The 25,292-nt window shown below is 47.4% G+C and overlaps 1 protein-coding gene across 6 annotated transcripts in view; it reads right to left on the reverse strand.

The window, feature by feature from the left end:
• TVP23A (trans-golgi network vesicle protein 23 homolog A) overlaps window positions 1-8,486 on the reverse strand; it is a 43,267-nt gene extending 34,781 nt beyond the window's left edge. For all 6 annotated transcript variants that reach the window (XM_075011048.1, XM_075011046.1, XM_075011047.1 and 3 more), the window contains exons 1-2: window positions 8,383-8,486; window positions 7,745-7,824 (exon numbers count right to left, since the gene is read on the reverse strand). In XM_075011048.1, coding sequence (XP_074867149.1) covers window positions 7,745-7,824; window positions 8,383-8,391 — 89 coding nt within the window. In that variant the 5' untranslated portion in view covers window positions 8,392-8,486. The remainder of the gene's footprint in view (window positions 1-7,744; window positions 7,825-8,382) is intronic.
• Window positions 8,487-25,292: the final 16,806 nt, after the last annotated feature.

The following is a 25,292-nucleotide window of genomic DNA, read 5'->3' on the forward strand; positions in this document are numbered from 1 at the left end:
ATGCACTGGTTTTCACTTAGTTCAAAATGTGACACAAGTTTTTAGTTAGGAGTGGACAATGATATGTGCTATTTGTAGTATGTGATTAACATGGTTGGTTATGCCAGAGAATTACATTCAAATGGCACAATGGTGTCCCATGTTAATGCCCATATCAAATCAATTTACCATGTAATTTTTGTGCCACACCAGCAACATCACTGTTGAATCTGTAAATTAAGCTGTTTCTCTTCTGGCTCATTAATCAAAACCACTCAAAGCTCCAGCAGTCAAAACTTGGTTAACAATTGTTTATAATATCTTAGCCATAATAGAATATTTCAGTTCTCCAGAACTACCTGGCAATGCAATGTTCACAGAAGATGTAAACTCACTAATATAGCAAGAATGAAACAAGGAGAAAATCAAAAAAAATATGGCTTAATAGTTTATCATTCTGCTGATTGTACCCAAACTAACCTTGAACTTTCAGAAAATATCTTCTGGTTTATAACTACGCATAAGAAATTTTAAGCTTAGGCTTTGTTTTCTTCCTCTGTGCAGCTTGTTTAAAAATGCATGGTTTTATTGGAAATTGTTAAATCTAGAAGCATTGAGTTGCTATTGCAGATTTGGAATGCGTGCTGACTTCACTCTAAGGATGTAATGAGGAATATATATACTCACACTTTCTGGTTTCAACAGTAATTCAGTATAGGGAAATGTAGGGCATCTGAGCTATAGAGTCTTTGCCAGGATGTCTAGGAAGACTAGTGACATTGACAAAATGGACTACAAGGGAATGTGACTGTTACTTTTCCTTGCAGCTTACCACAACGAACACACTGCAAGACCTGACATAAAAGATGCATTGTGCAAGCAGACAAGTAGTGGGTAAGGCTGCCAGAATACATCAGTGGCTGAAAGGTACTAGCCATACTCATGTTGGGGGATTCCAGGGTGTTAACAGTGCAACCAGGAATTAGAGATCATAGGATCATAGAATTCTAGGGCTGGAAGGGACCTCAGGAAGTCATCGAGTCCAGCCCCCTGCTTTAAGCAGGATCAACCCCAACTAAATTATCCCAGGCATGACTATGTCAACCCAAGACTTAAAAACCTCCAAGAATGGAGATTCCATCACCTGTTTCGGTAATGCATTCCAGTCCTTCACCACCTCCTGGTGAAATAGTTTTTCCTAATATCCAACCTACACTTCTCACTGGCTGTGTCTACACTAGCAAGTTCTTACAAAAATTTTTTTGAAAAAAGGGGGCTGTTTTGAAAGAGCCCATGGAGTGTCTACACACAAAAAGCAATCTTTTGAAAATAACTTGAAATCCTTTTGAAATCTCTCTTTGTTTCCTGTTTCAGGAAGAGCACCCCCCTTTGAAAGCTTTTTTACAAAAGAAAACATGTATAGATGCTCTGCAGGGCCCTTCTTTCGATAGAACAGTCTTCATTTTCCATACCTGGCCCATTCTTTGGAAAGAGCAGGGTGCTGTGTGGATGCTCTCTTTCAAAAGAGCAGATCACTCTTTTGATCTGCTTTTTTCTGCCTGGCTGCACTCTTTCAAAAGAATTTTCCTTTGGAAGAGATCTTGTGGAAGAGCTTCTTTTGGAAGAGATCTTCTGGAAGAGCTTCTTTTGAAAGATCTTTGTAGTATAGACGTAGCCCCTCTGTAACTTCAGATCATTGCTCCTTGTTCTACCATCTGTCATCATTGAAACAGTCTCTCTCCATCCTCTTTAGAGCCCCCTTTCAGGAAGTTGAAGGCTGCTATAAAATCGCCCCGCAGTCTTTTCTTCTGAAAACTAAATAAGCCCAAATCTCTCAGCCTCTACTCATAGGTAATGTGCTCCAACCCCCTAATCATTTTCATTGGCCTTCACTGAACTCTCTTCAATGCGTCCACACCCTTTCTATACTGGGGGGGCCAGAACTGGATGCAGTACTCCAGATGTGGCCTCACCAGCGCCAAGCAGAGGGGCATAATAACTTATTTAGATCTGCTGGAAATGCTTCTCCTAATGCACTCCAATATACCATTAGTTTCCTTTGCTGCAAGGGCACACCGTTGACTCATACCCAGCCTCTCATCCACTGTAATCCTCAGGTCTTCTTCTGCTGTGCTGTTACTTAGCCAGTCGGTCCCCAGCCTGTAACAGTGCTTGGGAGTCTTCCATCCCAAGTGCAGGACTCTGCACTTGTCCTTGTTGAACCTCATCAAACTTCTTTTGGCCCAATCCTCGTTGTCTAGGTCATTTGTCTGGATCTCTACCCTCCAATGTATCTCTAGCTTACTGTCATCTGCAAATTTGTTGAGGGTGCAATCCATCCCCTCACCCAGGTCATTAATAAAAGATGTTGAACAGTACTGGCCCTAGAACTGATCCTTGGGGCACCCTACTTGAAATAACTGCCAACCAAACACTGAACCATTGACCACTACCCGTTGGACCCATCCATCAAGCCAGACTGATTCTGATCCCCGACTTGGAAAGGGGTTCAATGGAAGAAGCATCCTCTTGAAGCAGCAGGGATGACCAGAGCAGGAGATGGGACATGGAGAGCTAGGTCTCCGAGGTGCCACTAAACAATCTCTGTCTTGGATGCCTGACTGGCTGGTTTTTGCTCATATGCTCAGGGTCTAATTGTTCATCGTAAGGGGGATTGGGAAGGAATTTTTCCACAAGTCAGACTGGCAGTGACCTTGTGGGATTTTTGCCTTCCTCTACAGCATGTGGGTGTAGGCCACTTACCAGGACTAGCTGGGTGTGTCTCATTCAATCATTCTACTATCCCTGCAGAGGCCTTGGGCAGTGGAGCACTTAGGTTCCTTCTGTTCTCTGCCAGTGGCCCACAGTAATCTAGTGTCCTGTGAATTGTACTACTTTAATCTAATTCCTGCTGTCGGGCTTCATGTGTGGATGCTGGGTGGCATCCAGCATTACATTGGCACGCTAAATCTGATGGCCTCTTATGGTCCGAAACGCTACGACTCTATTTTAAATATACTATTTTCAATTCAAGTCCTGGGTCTGCCTTTGGATTGGAACTTTCAACAGCATACACAAGAACTGTTTGTTGGAGACTGATTAGTGTTAATTTAACAAAGGCACCTGCAAATAAATTAACATAAAACTGGATAGGGATCTTCAAGTAGAAGTTACTTATTTCAAATTGAAGTGTTCATCCTCTTTCAGGGCCAAGCAGAGCAAAGCCCTTCAGTGTGGCTACATACAAAAAGAGACAAGTATTTAAACTACGCTTAGGGCTTGTGTACACTACCACCTTCCCTCAAAGGAAGGATGGTAATTAGGGTGTAGGGAATTTACTAATGAAGTGCAGCAACTTCGAAGTTACAAAATTTTGAGGAGTAAGGGGATTTCGAAGTTGCCCCGGCACTTCCAAGTATCGGTGGGTGTGCTGCGGCTAGACACGTGCTGGTACTTTGAAGTTTAAAACTTCGAAGTTGCTGCGGGGCGGAATTTGCTTCCCTACACCCTAACTGGTAACCTGGACTAGCCCTTAGTCTGCTAGACAGTCCTATGCTTTGCTTCACTTCCTCAAGCTACTCTCTGTTCCCTTTTAGAACTCCGTATGTCAAATAATTGTACTCCCATGCAGATTCTTGCAAGTATCTCAGCAAGCAGCTTTAGCCAGCACTTAGAGAAGCAATTTAATCATTGCCTCACTTCCCCAGAGGATAGATCCCATTAGAATTGTTTCACTTGGGGCGGTATTTTATTTTTGCACCATGTATAGTCATTTGCAGGCATTCCGGCAAGAAAACGGTGGTGTCTGAGGAGAAATTCATGCCATGAAATGATGAGATTTCATCTACAGCTTTCTAATTTCTTCACAGATTGTGTCCAGTCACTCTCTGTTTAGCAATTGTCTGAGTTATTATCTTGGACACACACTTGGTTTCCTCTTTGTGGGAAGTAACAAAGAGAAGTGGCATAATTAGTTGAAAGGGTAAATTAGATTTATTTTTCACCATAGAAATTTGTGACTAAAAGGAAATAGGAATATAGTGTTACAGTAAACAAAAGATTGCATATTTCTTCTCTGCTTCCTCATTTATGCCTCAGAAGAATCTTTGGAAATAGGTTTGTTGACTTGTTCATGCTTCTGCTTCAGAGCTGTAAATGATAGTTTCTCGTTCCTACTATTTAAATAAGATTTTAACAGAATAGTCCCAAACAGAAGAGAGTTATAAAACAGGTAAAAGATTAAGCCATAATACATGTGTCTCTTTTGAACAAAGAGTAAGGTACACTTTCTGAAATCCATTCACAGGTAAATGGGATTAATCTATATTTAATTCAATATTATTTGTGCAGTGGGAAACAGCCATTTCTAAAATCCCTCCAGATATTCAAGGGCAAGCTAATGTAATTCTTAAACTTTCATGTTAAGCAACATGCCATTCAAAGAAACAGTATGATTTTCATAAGGTGATTGATAGACTTTCATATTAAATCTGCAGAAATAAGTGACATAGGATGGGTCAGGAGACATTTATAATATAATGATCCTTTGGCTCTAGTTCATGTGTTCAAATTCAGTTCAAGCAGAAAGCAAGCAAAATTTACCATTTCTCTCTTTGATCCTGCTTTTGTATAGTGTACACTGGACTCCACACAGATACAACAATCCTCCTGTGAACTATGCAGTGCAGAACTAGGGTCATATATCTGAATTTTTGCATATAGGTTAAGTTGGTAATAGAAGTTCAATTCCCAATGGAGAATGATCATCACAGTAGGCAGTCTCAGGGCTTGTCCACACTCAATTATTTAATCACTTTAATAAAATGGTGGAAAATTTAATTTAGTTACATTTCATGCATTTCTCCAGTGTGGTTATAGTTTATACTCTATAAAAGCATTTATTGGATTAGCTTTACTGAAAATTTATATAATTATGTTTTACACCTTGCTAATAGTGTAACTGCATGCATGCAACTGCACCAATTTACTTAATTAGGTGTAAAAATTGTGTATAGCCAAGCCCTTAGTAAGTGTAAAAGAGGGAAAGATGAGCAACAAATGAAAAACTAAAGTAAAAGTAGCTTTATGCCTGTTTCTTTCACTTGTTAAATATCAAATTCAAGATAGTGCAGCAAAAGAAGGCAGACTTCACATTCATTTTATTTTTAATATGAAATAAACAGAAAATAGCCTCAAATCACAGGCATTCTGTACAAATTACAAGGAAGCAAAATTTTGCAGGTCACTTCACTTCCTTTGCAGATACTGCAAAGTGAGCATGTATGTGTCTGTGGAGTAATTTTAGATTAATAGTCAGACTTGCCAAATATATTTAAATGGTTCTGTTTCCTCCTTTAAATAAAATAATGTCAACATTGAAAGGCCCAAATCTATTTTTATTGTCTTGCTTTCTCAGAATTCTACTGAAAACCTAACAGACTTAGCTACTCCTCTGCCCGTTTTCTTTAAATAAAGATTTTCTTCTATTAAGGAACATTCTGTGAGTATTGACAACTCTTCTGAGCAACTTCATATTGCTTTAAAGGTACTTGGCTACATCTACACAGGCAGCCTCTGTCAACAGAAGTCACTGTCGACAGAAACCTTGGCAGTACCTCTGTTGACAGACTGTGTCTACAGGTAAAAGCAGATTGAAAGAGCAATCCACTCTATCAACAGAGAGCAGCCACACTGTCCTGCCCTCTCTCAACAGAGCACCTGACTGGAAGTTCTGCAAACAGGGCTGCCTGGGAAACTGGAAGCTCTCTCTGTTGACAGAACTATCTACACAGGCACTTTGTTGACAAAACACCGTCAACAGAGCACTATTGTCAACAGAGCACTATACCTGATCAGGAACAGGTATAATGCTGCAGAGTGAACAGCTACCTGAGTTTTGTCAACAAACAAACAAACTCTCGACAGAGCACTTTAGCCAAGTAGATGCTTTGTCAGTTTTTTTGACAAAAGGACTGTTCTGTCAACAGAAGCTGCCCATGTAGATGCAGCCCTTGTGTGGAGTTACATAATTTGTTTCCATGAAAATTTAATTTCCAGATTTCAAGGAACGGTTATTCAACATATCTCTGAAGTAAGCAATGTTAGGCTCCAAAATACAAACCTAAAAGTCAATTTGCTTAGGTTTTCTATCACCTTCAGGTCACAGACAGCACCCATTTTGAAGCCAGCAGCAGTTGTTCCACTGACTTCAATATGCATCAGATTTGGACTCTACTTCTTTATTTATATGTATGCTGTGCTTAATATGTTCTTAATCAATTTGCCACAACTGTCTGTAAAAATACTTTGACAAAAAACACCTTCCTAAAATTTTGCAACATTTAGGCTGTGTCTACACATTCCCCTCCCCACCCTTTTGGAGGGGGTACGTAAATCCAGAGGATCAAAATTGCAGATAAGGTGGGGATTTAAATATCCCTCGCCTCATCTACACATTCCCACGAGATGTGGCCTTTGAAGTGAGGTCATTGCAAAAGTGAAAAGTGCCATGTAGACAGCAGCACTTTTAAAATGACCCCACTTCGAAGGCCGCATCTTGTGGAAATGTGTAAATGAGGCATATTTAAATCACTGCCTCATCTGCAATTTCGATCCTGTGGATTTACATACCCCCTTCCAAAGAGAGGGTGTGTGTAGACACAACCTCAGAGTGGCAAAGTGCACTTTTTAAAGTTAATTAAAGTCTTTCACAACTGATCTTTTGTAATGGATAGACTTGCCTTCTTTTTTTAACTGAATAAATTCAGTCCTTTCAATCAAGTAAGAGCAGGCAAGGGTGATTTTGTGTATAACACACTTTCACCAGAACAAAAAACCTGGAATAGTAAATGTGGTATAGCAAACAAAATCTCAAGCAGGAAAGTATCCTTTAAGGGTGTTGTGAGGTATAGCCAAATTGATTACCTTTTGGGTATTAGTGAAAATTTCAAATCTCAGAATTATGTGCTAATAACTAGGCCAGTGTTTTTCAAAAGCCCACTTTCAGCCATGCCACTTTGTTTAACTAAAGGGCCTTTAGCCACAGAGCCTAGCAGCTCCCATTGGCTCCAGTTCACTATTTCCCATCCAGGGAAACTGCAGGGAGTGGCACATCCTGCTCTGAGAAACAATGAACTAGACTATTCTCAGACCCATGATTATAGCTGATACCAGCAAGTAAACAAACAAGCCAAAAAGATGAACAGCCAAACAAAACAAGCAATTAAGCGAACTGACACTTCTTCTGTCAACTAATCTGCCCTTTCAATTCTCTCTATTCATAACTATTCATGGCTATTTCGAAGATTTGTGCCGGTGTAGACAAAGCCTAAATGATGGTTTTACTGCAAATGGAATTTTCCACTTAGATGAAGGCAAAGTGCTAGTAAATGATATCTGCCTTCCCTCTGGGCTGGAACAATGTCCTAAATAGGAGACTTTTATTTTCTGCATGGTAGTTTCATAGAAGAAAAAAGAATGGAAGGAGAATGTTCCTCTGAGCAGGATTTTTAAAGGCTAACATACTGTCCTCAGCAAACAGAAGACACATATTTTTGTTTGATACGTACAACTATGCAGAGGCTTAAGAACTGAAAAGCAATGCTTGAATCCTGACTCAAGGCATGAACAATTCTTGGGGACTATTTTGCTGTTCTGCTTGTCTAGCAGCATAACTGTTTTAAAATGTGTCTTTCAAGGGAATAATCACTGCAATTACAATAAACTTCTAAACTGGGATAAAACTGGACCCCCCTGCCTCACTTACCTGATTCTTGCTTTTCTTAATGCCAGTTCCTCTTCATTCCCAAAGTCAAGAGACACATCCTCAGTGTCATCCACTAAAGGCTGGAGAGAAAACCCCAACACCCAGACACCAATGGAGAAAGAGACATATCCTCACTGACACATCAACTCCCTCCAGCTTACCAGCCCTTCCTCTCACCTCCACCAGCACAGCATGTCCTTTTCACCAGACACCTCCCCTCACACCCCAACTCCTCCAGCCTGACACCTCTCCCCTTTGCCCCACAGCCACCTCCTCTCACACCCCAGCTCACCTGATCCCACCACACTCCCCTCTGCCTTCCAACGACCTCCCCTGACAACCTCACCTGCCCCATTTCCTTCCAGCCACCTCCCGTCACACCCCAACTCTCTCCACCTCTCCGGCACTTCCCTTCCCTCTCAGCCCCCTGCCCTGACACCCAGCTCCCCCCAGCCCGCCGCCTGCTCCCCCCAGCCATTTCCTCCTACGCTCCAACTCCCCCGAGCCTGACACCCCTCCCCCACCCCTTCCTAGCCCCCATTGACACCGCACCTCCACCCAGGCCCTGCCTTGCCCTGGCCTGGCCTGGCCTATCGCATGCGGTTGGCTCAGGCGCCGGGGCTGCCATACTGCCGAACCTGCTTCATACTGCCGAACACGCCGAGCCGAGCCAGAGGCTCCGCGATCCCCACAGGCCTGGCGCGGCGCGGGAGGCAAAGGACTCGGCCGCGCTAGCCAGGCGTGACCGGTTGCTAAGGAACGCTCGGGCCGGGTGTCTCAGCGAAAAGCGTCCGGCGCGGCCGGGGGAAGGAAGTCTGGGCTAGGAACTGGGGTGAACAGGGCCAGGCTGTGCGCGAGAGGGTGAATTGCGGCGCCGGCCCGTTTGAGGGGAGCGGGCCCAGGCTGTTTGTGACAGGATGAATGGGGGGGGGGGGGTTGTTTGGCGGGAACAGGGCCCAGGCTATTTGGGAGCGAGTGAATAGGGGGCCAGGCTGTTTGTGAGGGGCGGATAGAAGGCCAGGCTGCTTTTGCGGGGCACAGGACCAGGGTGTTTGTGAGGGGTAGAATAGGGGTCTAGCCTGTTGGAGGGAACAGGATGAGGTTATTGCAGGATGAATAGGGGGCCAGTCTGGGGTGGGGGGAGAAGACCAGACTACTGGGAGGTAAATGTGAGGCAAGCAGTGGGGTGGTGGAGGTTAGGAGGTGGAGTTTGGAGTGGAGAGGTCTAGGCGTTTATTGGGGTGGGTAAGGGACCAGGCTGTGTGGGTAGGAGGGAGGGAAGCCACTGCATCAAGTGGGAGAGCACAAGTCTACAAGAGGTGGGGGTAGCTGGCTGATGAGAAAGTTGGATGGGATATTTGCATGACATGTCATATTGCATGGGGGACTCTTTGAGCAGTGTGCTGTACAAAATCCAAACCCAGAGCAGAGACACTATCCTCACCTGAACCATTTACATATTAGTTTTCTTTCCATTTGCCAAGTGTGTTTTAAATTGAGAATAAAAGAATCCTAATTTAGATGCAGTGTCTTGCTCTCAAATTTGTTTTTGTTTGCTGTATACCAGCAAACCAGAATCTCTTTTACCTTTATTAAACCAAAGTACAGTAAAATTAATTTGAGTAAAATAGAAAACAGTTCAAATATCTTTTTATTTTAGTGAGATCCTTTATTCTCTCATCTTTTTATAGTTTTTTTCAAGGAAGAAGCCTTTGCTTGAGTCTCAGTGACAACAAACATTGGTTTTGTAAACACATCCAGATTAAGAAGAAGCTCTTAAGGCCTGTTCTTGAAGATAAAACTGACAAAGGAAAGAAAGTAGGACAAGGTTTAATAGGATAGAGTGAAGCTTTTCTGTATAAAAAACAAACTTGTAATGCAAGCCTCAGAGCCCTTAAAGTTGACTTTAATTTATTACTGTTTTACTGTGTGCAGTCTGTTTCTTTATGGCTAAAGAAACAGACTGCACACGAGAATCGTCTGTCAGGATTTCCTGGCAAAACTTCTGTCGACAGATTGTGTCTACACAAAAAAGTGGACCAAAAGAGCAAGCCACTCTGTTGACAGAGAGCAGCCACACTGTCCGGCCGTTTCTTGACAGAATGTCTGACCAGAAGCTCTGCACACAGAGCAAACAGTCTTGTCTGGTGAACCTGAAGTCCTGCCAGTCAAAAAAGGGCCCCAGAGCATCTACACAGCTGTTTTCTTGACAGAAAGCTGTTGGGAGAGGCGTTATACCTGAGCGGGGAGAGGTATAATGCTGCCAGCGGATGTAATAGGTGTTGCTGACAAACTGCTGACGAAGTGCATTTTGTTTGTAGCTGCTCTGCAGACTTTTCTGACAAAAGCCGGAAAAACACTCTCATGTAGATATAGCCTATTATTGGTAGCTGGCAGTTTACAAACATTATAAGCAGTATAGATATACTTGAAAGCATTGTAAAATTGGGAGCGGGGACGTTTTCCCTCCTTTCTCATGGCAATGATATGATCAAAAGTGCTGTTCAGCTTACGAAAATGAGATTCCCAACTTGGTAGAGGAAATAACACAGTGCTCTTGCTTTATGTAAATCTTGTTCTCCTTCCCCAGGTGAATGGTCCCACTGAAAACAATGAATTACTAGAGTAATTCTGTTATTGGCTAAGCAGTTCTGTAACTGACACAGGGCTTATCTGAAAGTTATTCTAAGAATCACCTTTCTTTTTGTTGGATATGCTTAAGTACAGCTTATGTGCGGTAGCTCTGGTACACTACATAATGAAAGCATGAAATGACACAGCTAAGCTACTTTTAACGTTTTAGCAACGTTAGTTATTTATTGTTATGAGACAAAGATAAGGAGGGAAATGTGTCAGAAATTTAGGGGCTTTTTTGAGACCAGTGGTGAAATATTTTAGTTTGATAAGATTTGAGTAAGCTGTCAGACAAGAGTTAATGACTGCAATATCTTGGTTAAGAGTCACTAGATAAACATGCTAAAGAGTATCACTGTGCACTTAAAACATCTAACCTGGTACCTTAGTCCACCACTCCTTTATGACGCACACCAAAAAGGGTCAAGTATGATAAGACAGAAGTAAATGTATTTATTCAAATAGTCTTTCTTATAAACAAGTGAATGATGGAAACAGCTGATTATGCACAAAACAAAAACATCAGCCTATCCTTAGTGAAAGTTACCTTTCCTGTCTCATAAAATAGATTCTCATCCCAATGTTCAATCTCTGGCAGCACTGGCTAGCCATAAGGTGCTAGGAACCATTCCTTCATGGAACTCTCCCGCCATTCATCCAACTACCTACTCAGTGAATAAGTGCAGAGTGCTACACTGAATCAGTCACAAACAGGACTGTTACCATATTGCTCCTTTTCACTTCCACTGAGTCTAGTACAATGCAGATGTAAGTCTTGTAACTTTCTGTAAGCTTTGTTTTATAGTAGCTGCCAGGTCTATATTATACAGTGTTATAAGTTAGTAAGAAATTGTTTATAGATACAATTTATAGATAACAATTTTTGGACCTATGGTTCTTTATATTTTGAGACTGTTCTGGTATGGCTATGATCTGAAGAAGTGGGTCTGTCCCACAAAAGCTCATTACCTAATAAATTATTTTGTTAGTCTTTAAAGTGCTACATGACTGCTTTTTTGTTTTGATACATACCATAAGTCTGTAAGAAATCCTGGCTGTTCCTTTGTAAAAGAAATTGCTCTCTCTGAAGTGACTTTCCTTTGTGTGAGTGAGGAAAGTGTAAATGTGGGTGTGCACTCTTCCTGATTGTCCTAGACTGGGTCACAAAAACAGTTGACTCAGGAAGGGAATTCTGATGGACCTAAACCAGGAAACTTGAAGATCTAGAGTTTGCAGATGACTTAGCCCTGCTTGCAGACAAACTAGTGCACATGTAAGAGAAGATGGATGCCCTACAGGAAACAGCTGAGTGAGTGGGCCTCAAAATCAGTGAATATAAGACCAGGCTGATACGCATTAACAACAGAAAGAAAAGCGAAATTACAATAGAAGGGAAAGCAGAGCAAGATGTTCACCAGTTTGTATACTTGGGGAGTGTTATTAGCAAGAATGGGGGCACTGAAGAGGACCTCAATGCGAGAATATGGAAGGCATAACAAGCCTTTGCCATATTACTACCAGTCTGGTGCACAAGAGCCATTTCAACAAGAACCAAGTTTCAGCAGATCCCTGAGTTGTGCATAGGTTGCGTTCCTGGGCAACCACGCATAACTCAAATTCCATGCAAGTCGACAGGAGCTGGGAACCAGGCGGCAGCCTGGCTCCCAGCTCACCTCTGCTGGCTTCCAGGAGTGGCAGAGAGCCAGGAGCCAGGCTGCATCCAAGTTCGCAGCCCCTGCTGCCTTTCATGATTTCGACTTGCTTTAATGCAAATAATGCATAAATCGAAATAATTTATTTCGGGGGTCTACTGTACGTATTTTCACTTTCAATGTGAAATCAGTGCTGCTATATGGCTCAGAGACCTGGCATGTTCTCCAGAGCAGTACTAAGAAGGTTCAGATGTATGTCAATAAATAAAGTGGTACGATATAATGCCAGACGAAAACTAGTGGACCAGAAGCAAATCAGAAGCCAATGGTAGTCCAAATCAAGAAGAGAATATGGCAATGGGCAGGCCATGTCCTGTGTGAAGACTGTAAGGAAAGTATCATGAGAAAAGCATTAGAATAGAAGCAAGAGGAAAAGGGGGCAACCCAAACAAACATGGTGACAAAGCTGCATGGACGAAGTAAAAGCACGTGGCTTAACATGGAATCAAATCAGGACTATCGCTAAGGATCACAAGAGATGGAGGATGACGATGGAGGCCCTATGCTCCAGTAGGAGCCCAAAGAATTAATCATCATCATCATCAATGGAGTCAGTCCCCAAAGCCAGCCTGTCTGGACGACCAGCTGCTAGCAGCAACTTGATGGCCAGAGAATAATAGGAGCTGAGCCCTGCAAAAGACCCACGCAAGAAAGAGAAAGAAGCCCCACCAAGAGGAGATCAGAGCCCCATCTGCTGTTAGCTGATGACTCATGGTCATAGTGTCTTGGGACAGTGGGAGAAGACGAGCAGGTGGAGTGAAACATTTATAAAAAGATGGGTGCAAAGCTATAAAAGAGTTCTTCTTGCCATCACCATTCTTCAGGAGTTAGTCTCGGGAGGTTGGGAAGGTATGAGGAGGCTCAGGGCCTTGGCCCTTGGTCCCTCCCCATCTCTCAAGGATGGATGATATTGACTGCTTCTGAGTACTACACTAACAAGAAAGCACAAGCTGGCAAGGGAGCAAACTGACAAGGAGGTCATACAATCAGCTCATTGCCCTGGATTCATGACTGTAGGCAGACACTGGACTCTTCTGTGTAAGTGTATGAATGTAGGAGGGTCTTAGTGTGACTGCAGGCAGACACATTGGACCCACTGTGCCTTGGCTTCCTCCACTGTCTCTATTCAACACTTCTGCATGAGTTCACCTGTGTAAGTGTATGAATGCAGGAGAGTATGAGTGTGGGTGGGTGGGTGTCCTTATAGCTATTTCCCCTTTTTCCTTGAATCCAATAATGGTATGTAGTAAAATACATATGAGTGTAACCCTTCGGGTGTCTCTAGTGGACATAAGGTAACAGCCACAACTTCACGGCAGTAGCCTTCATGTCTGGTACCCCACCATAGGGCAGCAGCTGGGAGCAACAGGGTTTAATCCTACATGCCCAGTGTTTTCCCTATGGAGAAGAAACCTCCAGAGCCAAGGGACAGAGTCAGGGTAGGATTAACCTTCAGTGGGCCTGGAGACAAACATTTTTGTCAGCCCTTAGGGGGCAATGGAGAACCGTGCAGGACCAAGCCACCTCTCCTGTTGCTTGCAGTCCCATTCTGCTGTGCTTGTCAGTCCTAGTGTCCTGCAGGGCTCCTGACCCATAGCAGCCACTGAACTACCTGGGGCTCAATAACCCCCTGCTGGCTCCCACAAGCAAAGAGGCAGTGTGTCAAGGCAGCCCCGTACAGAGGAGTGAGACTAGAGCACAGGGACCAACTGGGGGTGGCAAGGAATGGAGATTGCCAGGGTCTGAGCACAGGGATCTCTCTAAGGGGAGGTGAAGGGGCCAGTGTGTTAAAAGGAGTTGGGCACACCATAGATGGCTAGGGGGAACTGAAGGAGGATTCCAGGAAGAGGCAGCAGGTCACCTTCCTTACAAGGCACTGGGATCTAGGACTTCACCACACTCACCCATTCCAGCCAGTCTGTACCAGCTGCCCCATCCCCCACTCCTCAGCAGTCTGGCGTCACTATATGGCAGCAGATCCAAACTTGGTATTTTGGGGAGCAGGCCTACAGAGTAGGCTTTTGTTCCTCTCTCCACACTCACCACAAACAGTGCCTGTCCCCCAGGATCGACAATACTCCCGTGTGCTCTGTGTTGAAATTTCTTCACTCAGCTCCAGGCTGGGGTGCTATCTGCTGCCTTCCTTCTCCTGTGAGCTGTTTGGTGGGGGCAGGGAACCAGGAGATTCTTGGCTGCAGGGATCCTCCTCAGAAGCCTGATGCCCCTCCTCATCAGGACTGTGATCTGATGCCACAGTACAGGTATCCACAGCGCTCTTGACTGCTGATGTATGGCATACCCCCAGTATTGCATCCAGCTGCTCATAGTACTTGCAGTGTTGGGGGCAGCCCCAGAGTGAATGTTTGCTTCACAAGACTTGTAATATGATTGGTGAAGTTCCTTTATCTTAGCCTTGCACTGCTCTGGATGTCTATTGTAAACCCTGTCTCATAGGGTGCATGAAATCAGTGCATATGTGTCCCTATTTATGTCTACCATGCAGCTGTGACATAACAGACTCCTCACCCCCCCACCTATATGGATCTCACAGACCTCGCCTGGGCTCCATGCTGGTGCCCTTTTTGGAGAAGAAGCACTACCTATTATTCTTCTGTTTGCATCAACATACCTCTGTGAAAAAAAGCTTTTCAAGTTTAGTCACATTAAAAGCGAAACAAAGAAATCAACTGGATGTCAAAAACTATTTGTGTTGCACACTTTCATCTTTCAGACTTTGTCGTCATAGACAAAGTCAACTTCCCCATGACAGTCCTAGACGATGCAGTATGGGAAGGTGGGGGGCAGTCATCTGTGGGGAAGCAACAAGTTCTGAGCTACCTAGAAAAAATAGATGTGCACAAGTCCATGGGTCTGGATTTAATGCACCCCAGAGTACTGAGGGAATTGGCAGTGGTCATTACCGAACCTTTGGCCATTATCTTTGAAGACTCTTGGAGATCGGGGGAGATACCGGATGACTGGAAGAAGGCAAACGTAATGCCCATCTTTAAAAAAAGGAAAGAAGGACAATCCAGGGAACTATAGACCCTTCAGCCTTACCTCAATCCCTGGGAAAATAATGGAGGGAATCCTGAAGGAATCCATTTTGGAGCACTTGGAGGAGGGGAAAGTGATCAAAAGTAGCCAACATGGATTCACCAGGGACACGTACTGCCTGACCAATCTGATTAGCTTCTATGATGAGGTAACAAGCTCTGTGGACATGGGGAAGTCAGTGGATGTGGTATACCTTGACTTCAGCAAGCCTTTTGATATGCTCTCCCACAACATTCTTGTCCATAAGTTAAGGAAATATGGATTGGATCCTTGGACTATAAGATGGATAGAAAGCTGGCTTGATGGTTGGGCCCAACGGGTCATGGTCAATGGCTCAATATCTGGATGGCGGTCTGTTTCAAGTGGAGTGCCACAAGGCTCAGTTCTGGGACCGGTGTTATTCAACATCTTTATTAATGACCTGGATGAGGGACTGGATTGCACCCTCAGCAAGTTTGCGGATTACACAAAACTAGGGGGAGAGGTAGATATGTTGGAGGGTAGAGAGAGAATCCAGAGGGACCTGGATGAATTGGAGGACTGGACCAAAAGAAATCTGATGGGGTTCAATAAGGAGAAGTGTAGAGTCCTGCAACTGGGGCGGAAGAATCCCCAACATTGTTACAGGCTGGGGACCGACTGGCTCAGCAGCAGTACGATGGAAAGGGACCTAGGGGTTATGGTGGATGAAAGGCTGGATATGAGTAAACAGTGTGCCCTTGTAGCCAAGAAGGATAACGGCATACTAGGGTGCATTAGGAGGAGCATTTCGAGCAGATCTAGAGAAGTAATTATTCCTCTTTATTCGGCACTGGTGAGGCCACATCTGGAATATTGTGTCCAGTTTTGGGCCCCCCAGTATAAAAAGGATGTGGATTTGCTGGAGCAGGTTCAGCGAAGGGCAACAAAAATGACTAAGGGTCTGGAGCACAAGACCTATGAGGATAGGCTGAGGGATTTGTGCTTGTTTAGTTTACAGAAGAGAAGACTTAGAAGTGATTTAATAGCAGCCTTCAACTTCCTGAAGGGGAGCTCTAAAAAGGAGGGTGAGAAACTGTTCTCAGTGGTGTCAGATGGCAGAACAAGGAGTAATGGTCAGAAGTTGAAGAGGGAAAGGTGTACGTTAGATATTAGGAAAAACTACTTCACCAGGCAGGTGGTGAAGCATTGGAATGCGTTGCCTAGAGAGGTGGTGGATTCTCCATCCCGTGAGGTTTTTAAGTCCCGGTTGGACAAGGTCCTGGCTGGGATGACTTAGTGGGGGTTGATCCTGCTTGAAACAGGGGGCTGGACTAGATGACCTCCTGAGGTCCCTTCCAGCCCTGTGATTCTGTGAAACCCTGGCTTTCCCAACCTGTGAAGAAAATGCAGCAGCATCCTTCACAATAAATTCATTTTTTTCTGCTATTTCTGATGTTAAATTACATTTTTATTAAATGTTTAGGCCAAGAAAAACTATTTGTGCTTATTTTTATACCAAGTTTTTGTGTTTATTTTAAATTTTAAATTACAAATTGATTAAAAGGGGGTTTGGATGATGGTAAAGAAGAGATGGGGGCATGAGGGTTTCTCAAAAATCAAAAAGGGGTTGTGATGCCGAAAAATTTGGGAACCACTTATCTAGCCGTCTTTCTACCCACCTTACGATTCATTTATGCAATCCATACTTCCTTAATTTGAAGACAAGAGTTTTGTGAAAGACTGTATCAAAAGCTTTGTTAAAGTCAAAGTATATCACATCCATTGACTTCCTCATGTCCACAGAGCCAGTTACATCACCATAGAAGCTAATCAGATTGGTAGGCATGACTTGCCCTGGGGCAATCCATGTTGAATATTCCTGATCATAGAATCATGGGGCTGGAAGGGACCTCAGGAGGTCAGCTAGTCCAGCCCCCTGCTTCGAGCAGGATCAACCCCAACTAAGTCATCACAGCTAGGAGCTTGTCAAGCCGGGACTTAAAACCTCTAGGGATGGAGAGTCCACTACCTCTCTAGGCAACGCATTCCAGTGCTTCACCACTCTCCTGGTAAAGTTGTTTTTCCTATTATCCAACCTACTCCTCTCCTTCTGTAACTTCAAACCATTGCTCCTTGTTCTGCCATCTGTCATCGCTGAGAAAGTTTCTCTCCATCCTCTTTAGAGCTCTCTTTCAGAAAGTTGAAAGCTGCTATTAAATCACCCATCAGTCATCTCTTCTGTAAACTGAATAAGCCCAAATCTCTCAGATTCTCCCCGTAGGTGATGTGCTCCAGCCCCTTAATCATTCTTGTTGCACTCCACTGAACCTGCTCCAGCACATCCACATCCTTCTTATACCAGGGAGCCCAAAACCGGACACAGTATTCCAGATGTGGCCTCACCAGTGTCAAATAGAGGGGAACAACCACTTCATTAGATCTGCTTGCAACGCTCCTCCTATTGCACCCTAATATTCCTTTAGCCTTCTTGGCTACAAGGGCATACTGTTTACTCATATCCAGCCTTTCATCCACCATAACCCCTAAGCCCCTTTCTGCTGTACTGCAGCTTAGCCAGTCGGTCCCCAGCCTATAACAATGCTTGGGATTCTTCCACCCCAGGTGCAGGACTCCACACTTATTCTTGTTGAACTGCGTCAGATTTCTTTTGGTCCAATCCTCCAATTTATCCAGGTCCCTCTGGATTCGCTTTCTACCCGCTAATGTATCTACCTCTCCCCCTAGCTTAGTGTCATCTGCAAACTTGCTGAGGGTGCCATCCAGTCCCTCAAAGATGTTGAACATCAGCCCCAGAATCGAGCCTTCAGGCACTCCACTTGAAACCAACTGCCATCAAGATATTGACCAATTTACCACTACCCATTGGGCCCAACCGTCAAGTCAGCTTTCTATCCATCTTATACTCCATGGATCCAATCCGTACTTCCTCAACTTATGGGTAAGAATGTTCACTTTCCCCCCTTCCAAGTGCCTCAATATGGATTATTTGAGGATCCTCTCCATGATTTGTCTGGGCACTGAGGTAAGGCTGACTGGTTTATAATTCTCTTGATTGTCCTTCTTTCCTTTTTTAAAGATGCGTACTATATTTGCCTTTTTCTTGTCATCTGGGACCTCTTGATCGCCACAAGTTTTCAAAGATAAAGGCCAAAGACTCTGCAATGACATTTGTCAATTCCCTCAGTACCCTTGGAAGCCTTAAGTCTGGATCCATGGATTTGTGTATATCTAGCTTTCCTAAATAACTCTTAACCTGTTCTTTCCACACTGAGGACTGCCCACTTCCTTCCCATACCGCATTGCCTAGTGCAGTAGTCTGGGAGCTGACCTTGTCCCTGAAGACAGAGGCAAAAAAATTCAGTACTTCAGCTTTTCCCACATCGTCTGTTGCAAGATTACTTCCCTCATCCAGTAAGGGCCCTAAACCCTTCCTCATCACCCTTTTTTTGTTAACATACCTGTAGAAACCCTTCTTGTTACCTTTCTCATTCCTTGCTTGATGCAATTCCAATTGTGCTTTTGCCTTCCTGGTTATTCTCCTGCATTCTCGAGGAATATATTTATATTCCTCTTCAGTCGTCTGTCCAAGTTTCTACTTCTCACACATGTCCTTTTAGAGTATAAGCCCACCAAGGATTTCCCTGGTACGCCAAGCTGGTTGCCTACCACATTTGCTTTTCTTACTGCACATAGAGATGGTTTGTTCCTATGCCTTCAGTAAGGCTTCTTTAAAGTACTGCCAGTTCTCCTAGGCTCCTTTCACCTTCAGGGTGTGAAAGTTACTGCTCACCTTTCTTTTGTCAGGATCCTAGCTGTAATTAGCTTTGCTTAGTACACACTGACTTGGTTTCAAAACTGAAAGCGGGGAGGGGTCAGCAAAAGTAATTTTTTTTTGGTGGAGTTACTATTCCAAGTTAAATACTCTGTTATTCTAGAATAACAGTGTGGACACAAGGGTTGGGTTTTTTTTTTGTTTTCTTTTTCTTTTTCCAATGGAAAAAAGGAGTTCTTCTGCAAGGACACCTCTAATGTAGACAAGCCCTTAAGAGAATGATTCTTATCCCTATCTTTGCCACAAAGTTCCTAGGTAATGCACCTTTTAAACTAACCCTGCATTTTTACACCTAGCTAATGGTCATTTCCTCACTTTCTGGGTGTCCAATTTGGGACAACAAGGGTCTGGTCTGCAGTAATTCTAAGCACTTACAACAAACAATAGTCTCATCTGTGACAAAGTTTGCAATCTCAGGCAGTATTTTGAGGGATTATTTTATATATAAGCCATTCACAAATTCAGTATGATTGTATTTTGTTCTAGGAAAAGTTACTGCTGCTCCTTCAGGAACTAAAATTAGTGGCTGATGATTAAGGTAGGTCACTGAGACTGTAAACAATGCCTGAGAGGTACCACCCCTGGGCTAAATCCATATGCTGATTGAAATGGGGTTTTTAGAGGCTCAAAAGAGCTTATGATATGATATGTTGACCTGGAACTGAAACAGGCTCTTCCTTTTCATTCAGCAAATGGACAGAATGTTTTGGTGCTAGGGGCTATGAATCCTGAAGGGAAGGGGTGAAAGGACTTTGGCCTACCAGGGTCCCATAGCTCTGATTGGTGCAGTAGGATTATTAAGCATATTGGAAAATGTATTGTTTTTGAGATGTTCTCTCTGAAGGTTTTGCCTTAAGACTAACTATACTGTGCTTTGGAAGAGCTGTGTGGTAATCTGTAACTGCTGGCATATGCTGTTCATAGCCGTCAGAGTGAAAATAAAGCTGTCAGAGTGAAAATAAACAGGCTGCTTGGCAGTCTGGCTTGCTGAGAGTATCACAGTATATAGCAGCCTTAAGATCCCTGATCAAAAGGGAGCTGGATATAGGCTCCTGCTCACAGACAGGTGATGACTGGAAACCTGAAGGGCATTCCTGTGGCAGATCATAAAAGTAGGGGTGACCACAGTGCAATTACCTTTGAAACTGAAAATGAGAACAGTAATATTGACCTTGATCTTTTTCAGGCCCCATTTTCCATACCCTTCCAAGAGTATTCTCAAGAAAAATGTGTTTAGGTTTGAGAACCACATGAATTGTGTGGTAAATGAGTCATATAAACATACAGTGAAAATAATTAAAAATTATATTCACTAAAATTTGGATGGCTAAGCCTCTGAACACACATTAAACAGAGGATAAAATTAAGAGTTTCAGAGGTGTAGCCATGTTAATCTTCATCATCAAAGTGGTTTTTATCAGTGAAAATGTATGCCCAGATAAAAATGAATAGTTTGAGTACAATCCATTCTGTCTTCTCAATGACACCAGTCAGATGGTCATACTGGCTACGTCTACACGTGAAGCCTACATCGAAATAGCTTATTTCGATGTAGTGACAGTCTATTTCGATGAATAACGTCTACACGTCCTCCAGGGCCGGCAACGTCGATGTTCAACTTCGACGTTGCGCAGCAGCACATCGAAATAGGCGCTGCGAGGGAACGTCTACACGCCAAAGTAGCAGACATCGAAATAGGGATGCCAGGCACAGCTGCAGCCAGGGTCACAGGGCGGACTAGCGCTTCCGGGGCAACAACTAGCCTCTCCCTTAAAGGGCCCCTCCCAGACACACTCAGCCTGCACAGCATGAGGTCTGAGGAGCCATAGGCACACAGACCCCGGGCACCGCAGTCATGGATCCCCAGCAGCAGCAGCAGCAGCAGCAGCAGCAGCAGCAGCAGACAGAGGTCCACCCAGCCCTCCTGGCAGGAGCAGGGCTTGCCCTGCTCCATGCCATGCGGGAGGCAGCTGAGCACCTCCTTGCTACCCCAGAGGAGGAGCTGCCCCCAGGACAGCAGGGCTCAACCCCCAACCCTGCAGCACCCCGCCCCCCCACCCCCGCCTCACACGCCGGCGGCTGTGGAGGTACCCCACCAGCACCGACTGGTGGGAGCGGCTGGTGCTTGGGGAGTGGGACGACGACCGCTGGCTCAGGAACTTCAGGATGAGCCGGCAGACATTCCTGGAGCTGTGCCAGTGGCTCACCCCCGCACTCAGGCACCAGGACACCGCCATGCGGCGTGCCCTCACAGTGGAGAAACGGGTCGGCATCGCTGTCTGGAAGCTGGCCACTCCCGACAGCTACCGATCTGTGGGACAGCAGTTTGGCGTGGGCAAGGCCACCATCGGGGCTGTTCTCATGGAGGTAAGAGAACCCACGGGGGGAGGGCAGGGCAGGGGAGGGGGGCCCGGGCAGAGGAGGGCAGGGGAGGGGAGGGGAGGCCAGCGCAGGGGAGGGGAGGGCAGGGGAGGGCGGGGGAGGCCAGGGCGGGGGAGGGCAGAGGAGGGCCGGGCAGGGGAGGGGGGCCCGGGCACAGGAGGGCAGGGCAGGGCAGGGCCACGCACACCCTGCTCACCCCTCATTGGTGCTGTCCCATGTGCTTTCTCTGCAGGTTGTGCGTGCCATCAACGCCATGCTCCTGCACAGGCTCGTGAGGCTGGGGGACCCACATGCCACCATCGCGGCCTTTGCCACCCTGGGCTTCACCAACTGCTTCGGGGCTCTGGATGGGACTCACATCCCCATCCGCGCCCCACATCACAGTGGAGGACGATACCTGAATCGCAAGGGCTACCATTCTGTCGTCCTCCAGGCCTTGGTGGACAGCCGGGGACGTTTCCAGGACATTTATGTGGGCTGGCCTGGCAGCACCCACGATGCCCGTGTTTTCCGGAACTCGGGCCTGTGCCGTCGGCTGGAGGCAGGGACCTACATTCCCCAGCAGGAGATCCCTCTGGGGCACACCACCATGCCCTTCTGCGTCATCGCAGATGTGGCATACCCCCTCCGGCCGTGGCTCATGCACCCGTACACGGGCCATCTCTCCGCTAGCCAGGAGCGCTTCAACGAGCGCCTGAACCACGCGCGCCAGGTGGTGGAGCGCTCATTTGGCCACCTGAAGGGACGCTGGAGATCTCTCCTGACCCGCCTGGATGTGGGCCCCAACAACATCCCCCTGATTGTGGGTGCCTGCTGCGCCCTGCACAATTTGGTGGAGAGCAAGGGGGAGACCTTTTTCCAGGGCTGGGCTGTGGAGGCCGGCAGGGCCGACGTCCAGCCACCTGCTGCCCCCAGTCAGCAGGTGGACCCCGAAGGGACCCGGGTCCGGGAGGCCCTGTGGGCCCACTTCGATGAAGAGGCCGCAGGGTGAACTCTGCCCAGGCCCCCCACTGCCCGCCCCTTCCTCCACCACACTCCTGCCCCAACGCCCACACCATGGAGCACCCAACCGCCCCCTCCCTCCCACTTTTCCTGGACAAATGACAGCACGCACTTGTGGCTGAACTTAAACTTCTTTTTCTTTGAGAACTTTTTTTTTTTAACTATAAATATATAAAACAAGAACAAACTATATACAACATGTGGAAACAAAGGCATATGTACAAATAAAACAATCGTCACAAACAAGTGTCCTCATTAATAAAAAGAAAACCAGGGAGGATAAAGGGGAGAACTATTTACATGGGGGGGACGGGGCAAACGGGGGCCACAAACAAATAAGTTAAAACTATATACAAGGGGGGGGGCCATGTCCCGGGCCACTCGCCCCTACAGTCCGGCACTGGGCGTGGGCCTGTCCTGGGCTGGCTGGGTGTGGGCCGGACCGGAAGATATGCCCGGCGAGTCTCAGCTGGCTCCAGGGGTCCCTCAGCGCTCTGGCCCTCGACGGTGGGTGGCGGGGCGACGGCGGACGGGACGGCGACGGGCGGAGCAGCTGGTGGTGCGGCTGGTGGATCAGGCACGGCGGGTGCTGCGGCGGCTGGTGCGGCATGGGGGGCCAGGTAGTCCACCAGACGGTTGAAAGTCTCCATGTAGGCCCCCCATGCCTCTTGGCACCAGGCCAGCGCCTGCTCCTGCAGCTGCAGATGCTGCTCCGCGACCTCCAGCTGCCGTCGGTGGATGGCCAGCAGCTGGGGGTCCGTCGCCGTCGGCTGGTGGTGGTGCGGGGTCCGCCATCTAGCCCGCTGTGGGGCTGGTCGGTCCTCGGCCGAGGGGCTGGCCTGGAGCGATGGTCCTGGAGGGCTCTCCGGGACCACTGATGCCTCGCCGGCGCTCTCTTCCGGCCCTTCTGATGGTGCAGGTGCGGGACACAGGAGAGGAGGCGAGGAAGAAGAATGGAGACAGGCGTTAGTGTGGGCCCCGAGCCATGGCCTTTGTCCCCCCAGCCCTGTGCTGCAGGTTCCCCATCCCCGTCCCCGGGAGATGCTGCTGTGATGGATGGGGTTCAGGGGTCCCCCTGCCCTGCACCCCGTCCCCTGGTGGGAGCGACTCTCACTTCACCCCGCAGGGTCTGAGAGCAGGAGAGGTTTCTTAGGCCACAGATGGCCAGTTTCTGGCAGGAGTGACAGCACCAGCTGTCGGAAGAGACAGTCCTGCCAACCCGTCGTGGGGAGAAGACCCCAAGGGGGGCCCCTCTGGGATGCAGCTTTCCCCCTCCTCAGGCTGGCTGCCTTCCAGCTCTCCCTTCCCCTAGCCTCTACCTGTGGCCCCCGCCCTCCCCACCCAATTCCAAGCCAGCTCGGCTCCTCCCTCCTCTTTGTTCGGGGCAGAGGTGTCACCTGCCAGCTATAGCCCCAGGATCCTCCTTTGCCCCTGGGAGCTATTTGGCTCTTGTTGCTCATATGTAGCCTGAGTCTCCCTTTTGCACTCCCCCCACTCCATCACATGCTGCTGCTGCGGGGTGTCCCACTCCCTCCTCCCGGGGGCCCCTCGAGGTTCTGCTCCCCCCTGGCCCAGGGATGGGGCATGGCACTGTCGTGCGGGGTCGGGGCGGCAGGGGCTGATGCACTGCTGTGAGGGACATGGCCCTGGTGTCCTTGGGGCCATGGCCATGTGAGCATGTGGGGGGCCCTGGACACATATCTATTACCCCTGCCCCTCAAGCCCAGGGGTGTACACCAGAGGGGGGTACCTACCTGTCGGTCCGCTCCCACGGTCTGGAGATCCCCAGGGGGCGGAGGCCCGGCTGCTGCTCCGGGATGGCAGGAGGAGGATCTGCAGCCCAGATTCTGCAGAGGAGGAGCCCCCCTCCTCCTCCTCCTCCTGCCACGATGTCCCGGGGGTGGGCTCCGGGGGGGGCCCCCGGGGTGTGGGGCTTACCTCCGGGGCGGACTCCGGCTGCAGGGCCTGCTGGGGCTCGTCGGCTGAGGTATCAAGGGTGGCCGGAGGGGAGGAGGTGTTCCGGGGGCCCAGGATGTCCCTGAGCTCCCTGTAAAAGGGGCAAGTGACGGGGGCGGCCCCAGATTGGCTGGCTGCATCCCGGGCCCGGGAGTAACCCTGCCGCAGCTCCTTCACCTTACTCCTGACGTGATCAGGAGTGCGGGCAGGGTGACCCCGGGCAGCCAGGCCGTCGGCCAGCCGAGCGAACGCATCCGCGTTCCGCCTCTTGCTCCCCATTACCTGGAGCACCTCCTCCTCGCTCCAGAGCCCCAGCAGGTCCCACAGCTCGGCCTCCGTCCAGGAGGGGCCCCGCTGCCGCTTGCCAGCCTGGCTGCCCTTCTGGCTGGGCTGGCTGCCCTGGCTCCCCTTGGGGGTGGTCCCCTGGGGGCGCTGGGGGGGCTGCCGGGCAGCCATCGCAGCTGGGTGGGTGGCTGAGGGACGTGCAGGCTGGCCGCGTGTCTGGGCTGCCGCCTGCACGTTCCCTCAGCTTCCTGCACAGGAAGGGAGGGGGAGGGGACCTTTAAGGGGCCGCTCCATGCGGCCACCATTGAGCTGAGGGGCTGGAGAGAGCGTCTCTCAACCCCTCAGCTGACGGCCGCCATGGAGGATCCGGCAATTTCGACATTGCGGGATGTGCAACGACTACACAGTTCCTACTTCGACGTTGAACGTCGAAGTAGGGCGCTATTCCTATCCCCTCATGGGGTTAGCGACTTCGACGTCTCGCCGCCTAACGTCGAAGTTAACTTTGAAATAGCGCCCGACGTGTGTAGCCGTGACGGGCACTATTTTGAAGTTAGTGCCGCTACTTCGAAGTAGCGTGCACGTGTAGACACGGCTACTGTGTTGTTGTATGAAGAGTGATAGAGAGATAGCCATGTTAGTCTGCATTCTATCAAAACAAAAAAGCAGTCATGTAGCACTTTAAAGACCAGCAAAATAATTTATT

Source organism: Carettochelys insculpta, chromosome 16 (assembly GCF_033958435.1).
Source record: "Carettochelys insculpta isolate YL-2023 chromosome 16, ASM3395843v1, whole genome shotgun sequence".
Lineage (NCBI taxonomy): Eukaryota > Metazoa > Chordata > Testudines > Carettochelyidae > Carettochelys > Carettochelys insculpta.